This window comes from Gekko japonicus, unplaced genomic scaffold, assembly GCF_001447785.1.
Source record: "Gekko japonicus isolate JY-2015 unplaced genomic scaffold, Gekko_japonicus_V1.1 scaffold91, whole genome shotgun sequence".
NCBI lineage: Eukaryota > Metazoa > Chordata > Lepidosauria > Squamata > Gekkonidae > Gekko > Gekko japonicus.
This window is the reverse complement of record NW_015172555.1, coordinates 495839-502927: the sequence shown is the minus strand read 5'-3', so window position 1 is coordinate 502927 and position 7089 is coordinate 495839. Positions and strand designations below refer to the sequence as shown.

The following is a 7089-nucleotide window of genomic DNA, read 5'->3' as shown; positions in this document are numbered from 1 at the left end:
TCTCCCACCTTGATTTTCTCCCGCTCGAATTCCTGCTGAGCACAAACTGTTTTCATTGGCCAACCCTGTTTGTTTGAACTGTCTATATCTGCCCATGCTTGGCTTTGAGTTTCATTCCTGGCAATGACCATGGAAGTGTATCAATAGTGACTTGTAATAAAGAAATCTATTCTTACGAATCGTTGTGGACTGCAACTGCTCTATTGAACCTGACAAGGGTATGATGTTGGGGGCTGGGCAAGTCAGGTAGGAGAGTCAGACATTTGGAGGCCAAACCTCCCCGGCCCTGAGAACTTCGATGCCTGGTCAGTTTTCCTCCCTCCCTCCCTCCTTCCAGCAGATTCTGGCCAGCGCCCAGACGGTCTACAAGAAGCGACACCGCTGCTGGCCTTGGAGGAGGGATTGGGCCTGGCTTGCATCACCCAGGCCTGGCTAGGCTGGCACTGGGGTTCAGCTGCCTCCCCCACCAGGTTCTTGGTTTCATATACACAAAGGAAAAAGCCCGTAAGAACTCTTCTTTTCCAAAGTGCTTTGTGACTGTTTCCTTTCAGCAAAATAAGAAAAAGTGCCACAGTCATGCCTCTTGCTCAATAGCGGCAAGTCGTGTCCTTGAGGTATTACTGGGTTAGGCCCCGTTTAGGAAATGAAGGCCATAATTTCTGGCATGTGCACACTGCCACCTAGTGGTGAGCATGAATCATTCCTAGAAGACATCAAGAGGGGCGTCGTAAGGCAAGCACTCTCTCCCCCACGGTGGCCTCAAAGGAATGGAATCACACCCCAAACAGGGGAGAAGATTGGAAGGGGAATCTGGGTAGGTGGGAAGACAAAAATGAGACAAAATGGAATGCTGACAGAGAAACTGAATGTCCCCTGCAGCTGGCATGGTATGCAGAGCAGAACCACAGGTCCCTCTGGATAGGGAAGACCTAAACGAGAGAGGCTGAGATTTGAACCCGGGATCCCTTGAACGCAAAGCAGGCGCCTGGCTGCTGACTGATGAGCCACTCACACTGAGGGACAGCCTGGCAGCAAACAGAAGGACATGGATACACTTCCGGGGAGGGGGGGGGGGCCTCTCACACAGCACCTCCCCTGTCCCCGCTGCCAAACGAACTGAGGCTTTTGCAACAGGCAGACACCAGTCTTTTCAACAACCGTAGCTGTTTTAATGTGTCACCCATACGGGCTGCCTGTTATGTTCAGTGACTGGACTGGGAATTTGGCAGGAAAGTAAGAGAGCTCAGCCGAGCAGGCACGCAAGTCCCCCCCCCCCCGCCCACACCTCCCATGCCCCGAGCTTCCATTGGTCCTCACACAAAACTTACCTGTAGGCATTAATGTAGTCTTTCCTGTGCTGCAGAAGAAAATCTTTCAGTTTTCCGATGTTATTGACCTAAGTCAGAAAGGAAAAGACAAACGTTAAGATTTGTTTTTTCAACAGAGACCCGGGACGAAGAACAGCATTTCTGAGTGCCTGAACGGTAACAGGGAGACCTCAGAACTGGCATTAGGACGACCACCGATGAAGACGACTTCCTCTGCAGTGACCCACTCGCTGCGCGGAGGCCTCCCTTCCACCCACGGCTCCAAGGGCCCCCTGCCCCCTCCACTAGATCTCTTTCTCTGGCCTGCTTTGCAGACAGTGTCCCCTGAAAGCCAGAGGGTGTCATCTGGAACCAGAGCCCCTAAGGGTCGGCATGCTCCCCGAACAGCCTGCCCCACGGTTACAACTGGCCCCAGAGGCCCTGCTGCTTGAGCCCTTCCTCTACCTGCCCTGCTGTGGAGAGGGCTGTACCCGGTAATCTGGATTCAGAGGCGTTCAGAAACAGCTTCTGAAGGACCACCTACTCCCTCACAATGGGGTAGCCAGACCCCCAGGTCAGGGTGGGGTTTCCCTCTCCCGCATCATTGTCGGCACAATGACGTCACCCGGAAGTGACGTCATCACGCTGGGCACGTCACACAGCAACGGTCTAGAATTTTGGCCAAAACTCTATGGTTACCAGGAAGATCCCGGGACAGAGCCAGGAGCCCCCACGCTGGAGGCCCGGTAAGACCTGGCAGCCCTACCGTACAAACTCATCTGACCACGACAGTCATTTTTGGAGGCCCAGCTTTTTTTGAGGGGGCTGCCTTCTGAGTTGAGGCATGAGGCACCCTGGGAGAGGGGGCCTTCTCAGCGACGGCACCAAAGCTCTGGCACTCTCTTCCACAGGGAGATTAATCTGTCCCCTTCTGCTACCATCTTCCACCAACGAGTGAAGACTTTTTTTTTGTTTTGGGTTAGGGATAGGGTTTGGGTTAACCGTAACCCCAACCTCAGTGATTCCCCGTTCCTGACCAGTGTTCCCTCTAAGCTGAGTTAGTGTGAGCTAGCTACGGTTTTTTAGCCTCCGGCTCACACATTTTTGTCTCAGGTCAGGAAGGATTGGCTCCAGAGCAAACTGATTTATGCAGTAGCCAGACTGCTCACTCGCAACTTTAATGCCAGTCGCTCACAAGGTAGAATTTTTGCTCACAAGATTCCACAGCTTAGAGGGAGCATTGTTCCTGACCAATACTTTAATTGCTCTTTTTGATATCTTTTTATGTATTTTAGCTCTGTTTTTAATTGTTTTAATGATGTGTGCATGTTTTTTTGGGGGGGGGATGATTTTACTGGATTTAAAAGGTCTTGTCATTTAACTTGCTTGCCCTAAGCCATTTTACGACAGCAGTCGGGGACTGGTTCAGGACCTCTATAACACCACTGGGTGACGTATGGGCTTTACACGGAGACTGAATAGCACAGGGGAAAAGACCAAGCCTTGTGGTACCCCACAGGGCAGCGGTCTTCTCTGAAGGCAACTGGTCTTCCACAGTCACTCTCTGAATCCTGCCCATAAGGAATGATTTAAATTAACCCAAAGCACAACTTAAACTGATCCCTCTTTCTCTTTCCCAGTGCCTCAATAGCGTTGGGTGGTCCAGAGTATCAAAGACCACTGATCGATCCAGGAAGAGCCATGCAGAGGCACAGCCATTGTCTACATTCTCACTGAGATCACAGACTTTCTACCTCCCCTGCAGTGGCAGGCAGCAAAGCCAACCTGGGTTGTCCCTTGAGGCCTTCAGTGAAACGGGAACATGCTCGTCTGGCTCCGAGTTTTCCCAGTTACTCAGTTAGAGATATATTTTAACAAAAATCAGAACAGGCAGCAGTACAAACAGGAATCCATTTCGAAGGAGGGATGCTTTCAGATGGGACAGGCCTCCCTGGAGCGCTTTGAAAAATGGCTGTTTTAGCCTCTGGCCTGGAATCCTACATTTGCCAACAGCCACATCATAGAGTCTAGTCTTAGGACTGCAGCCCATCTTGCAAGCTTCTTCCATAGAAAAATACAGGACTACAGGTTATACGCTTGGGATAAGAGTGCTAATCATTACTTGACAGATGCTACTGCTAGTTTACCAGAGTGGGTGTGGCGGGCACCTTCTGGGACTTCCCTACTCAACAACTGCATCATGAATTCTTGCCGTGCCCCACAGGGGCTTCTTTACCAACTATCGATCGATACAACAGCAGAAAGATCTAGTAGAACAAGTAGTTGGCCCTTAATGCCCAAGGTAGTAATTATTAATCAGACCAAACACCAGACCAGGAGGATGTCTAGAAATTGTTTACTATATATCTATGCCCCAAACCATATCCATTGTCCCAACAACCTTCTCCAAGAAAGGAAAGTTGGTAACAGGATGGTAAATGGCTCTGAAATCTACTACTCAACTGTGCACTACTGTTTCCTGAATGGTACATCAATAGCTCCAACCAGCAGAGAGCTAGTCTCTGCCAAAACTTTCACCATCCACAATGGGCAAGGATCCAGTTTGCAAGCAGATGCCCTCCTGTTCCCCCAGCACACCGCAGGCATCAACAGGCTGTTTTAAACTAATCCAGATAAAGAGGACACAATGATATCTCAGTCGCTGACTCAAGAGCTTGACCCGGAAGGTCCAAAGCCAAGCAGAATATGAGCCATTCTATCTTCAAGGTAGTTACTAGACCTGCTACAATAGATGGCAGGATGGTCTGTCTCAGAAACTAACTGAAGACGTCAACCTAAGGAATAGTTGCAATAACTAGATCAGGGGTGTCAAACATGTGGCCCGTGGGCCGGATCTGCCCTGCACAGGGCTCAAAAACGGCCCCCAAAGCAGCTTCCTTCTCCTGCTTCCTTTTCCACGGCTGCTACTTTTTCCCAGCTCTCTCAGTGGCTGTTTGCTTCCTGTTTCCTGCCTCTTCCCTTCCACCCTCCCTCCCTCCCTCCCTCTCTCTCACACACACACAGAGATAGAGTGAGCTTCATGGCAGCTTCATGTTGGAGAGATGCAAAAACAAGCCTCCCTCACCCCCTCCCTCACTTGCTTGCTCTCTCTCTCTCACACTCACTCACACACAGAGATAGAGAGAGCCTCATGGCTGCTTTGCCAGAGAGATAAAAAGACAAGCCTGCCTGCCTGCCCCCTCCCTCTCTCTCACACACACACACTTACAGAGAGAGACTGATTCTGCTTTCTTCTCTAGGGCTGCTCCTCCTCTTTTTTTGGGGGGGAGGAGGAGAAAAGAGACAGAGAGAAAACAAAATTGGAGTCCCAGGTTTAAGACCAACAATGTTTTATTCTAGGTATAAGCTTTTGTGTGCAAGCACACTTCTTGGGAGGGTGAGTGGGTGGATTCCTCTGACAAGCACAATGTACATTGAGGAAATTATTTTAACTTATTCTGAAAAGTGTTTTTTTTTAATGATTGGATTTCTCTGTCCTATCTGGATGCATTTTCTTTCAAAAAGACCCTGATTAGGAATAAGAACACTTGGATTGGTCCTTATATCTTGGAGAGTGGAGTGATTTCAGATGCCAAATGATGATGTCCATTTATTCTTTGCATCCTCCTAGACTGAATCCTCCTGGATGGAATTGAGACCTAGGTTTCCTGTCTCATTACCAATGCTGGTATCTCCACACCTACTTCCCCTCTGCATATCACACCTAATCCAATCATGCCTGCTACTGCCATTAGGCATCTGAGATCATCTTTATATATCTCTGGTACCTCATGTTACATTTTATAGCACACATGGCCCAGTCCAACAAAGTTACATTTATGTGAGATCCAGCCCTCATAACAAATGAGTTCGACACCTCAGAACTAGGTAATACATTTTTGATGTGGTAGCAACAAAGAACCATCAAGTTAGTATGATGTAGCAGGTTAGGTTGTCACACAGGTTCAACTTCCCCCTCTGGCACAAAGTCCATTGGGTGACCTTGGGCCAGCAAGACTCTCTCAGGTTAAGCTACCTGATAGGACTGTTGTGAGGATAAAATGAGGAAAGAAGAATCACGCACGACACCTTCAGCTCCTTGTTGGAGGATGCATGGGATAAGAACATACAACCATCAGAAGAGCCCTGCTGGATCAGACCAGTGGTCCATCCAGTCCAGCATCCTGCCTCCCACCATGGCCAACCAGTTCCTCTGAAGGGCCAACAACAGGGCAGAGAGGCTGAAGCCTTCCCCTGATGTTGCCTCCTGGCTCTGGGATTCAGAGGTTTACTGCCTCTGAATGTGGTTCCCCTCAGTCACCCTGGCTAGTAGCCATTGATATCCTCCATGGATCTATCTAACCCTCTTTTAAACTGTTTATCCCTGTGGCCATCACCACATCTTCTGGCAGTGAATTCCACATTTTAATCATTCTCTGTATAGTCACTCTCACTATACCATCTTTCTCTGAATCAGGCATTGTTTCCTCCAAACATTAGACACGTTTGGTACAAAAGGACTACACTTTTTGTCCAGCACTATTTCTTTCTGTTCAGTCCACTCCAGATCCATCAACAGGGAGACTTATCCACTGCTTGTCTCTGGACTTGGTCAACCGTCACAGAGCAGGCATCAATGTCACAAGCAAAATCTGTCACGAGATTCAGCCAGTGTCAGCAAGCTGCCATTCTGTTTTCTGTGACCTCTGTGTACATATCCTTTCCCTGTTACACCCGGCTTGGCTTCTATCATCCTGTTCCTGCTTTGGAATGCAAAAGATAACTGCTGGAGGTTGTGTGGGGGAGAAGATGCTGTAATGCTTGCCTATTGATTTTCCCAGGACTACTGCACCTGTGTTTTGTCTGATGTTCTGCCTGGTTCTCATGTACTGGGCGCGCAACCGTTTCCTTAGCCCGCCAGCGGGAAAGATATTCATTGGATCTGTATCTGTTTGAAGTTCCTTTATTATGCTTGACCTAACTGTGTATCCCCAGTTCTAACAAAGAACGTGTTTGAGTATGTCTTCAACGCTTTGAAATAAATTTTGCTTTTCTTTAAAACGTGGATTTATTCTCGATGCTTGGGGATCCAACATATTGTTAGAACTCCCTTTTCCTATCGTTCCGAATCTGACAAGATCATGAGCGGAATTGAGGGAAATCTACCTAACACGGAGGGGGACTCGGGATCGGTCCCACAAACCTCCGCGTCTTTGGTGTTCACGACTGCAGCCTCGATGGAGGGTGCCGTGGGGGGAACGATTCCCCGCCTGCCTGCACATCTGTCTTGGCCGCCTCCGACCCCTTCGCAATGGGGTCCGCGGAAGACTCACCAGCAGGATGATTGGACTATGTACAACACCCAAGGCACCCGTGAGGTGTACTCCCGTCGGGGGAGCGGATTACGTGAGAGTCTGTTTGACAAGGGATTGTTCCCGGAACCTGGGTCTACCTCGGAGAAGGGGAGCCCCAAGCAGGACCTCGAGGAGTGGATGTTCGAGCCGTCGGGACCGCGTGGTCACGCAGAAGATGAGGAGGGCACCGGAGCCTTCCAAACGGAAGAGGACTATGACCCACCCCCGGACTACCGCCCTCGGGACCCCATCCCGGAGGAAACTACCGGGGAACGTCTAGCAGAACTGGAAGACTCGGTGAGAGACTTAATGCGGGCATTCCAGGATGTGATGGAAGGCCTGCCGGGAATGTTGGACGTTAGAATGGCCAATTTCCTGGACGCACACGCCGCGCAGTTACAAGTTGCTCCTGCACCGGGATTTCCCGC

General features: G+C 49.7%; 1 protein-coding gene across 2 annotated transcripts in view; it reads right to left on the bottom strand.

Moving 5' to 3' along the window:
• Positions 1-7089, bottom strand: part of STX18 (syntaxin 18) — a 49748-nt gene that overhangs the window by 30219 nt on the left and 12440 nt on the right. For both annotated transcript variants that reach the window (XM_015421177.1, XM_015421176.1), the window contains exon 2: positions 1329-1396. Coding sequence is in view for 1 of the 2 variants with exons in the window: in XM_015421176.1 (XP_015276662.1) it covers positions 1329-1396 (68 nt within the window). In the remaining variant the exon portion in view is untranslated. The remainder of the gene's footprint in view (positions 1-1328; positions 1397-7089) is intronic.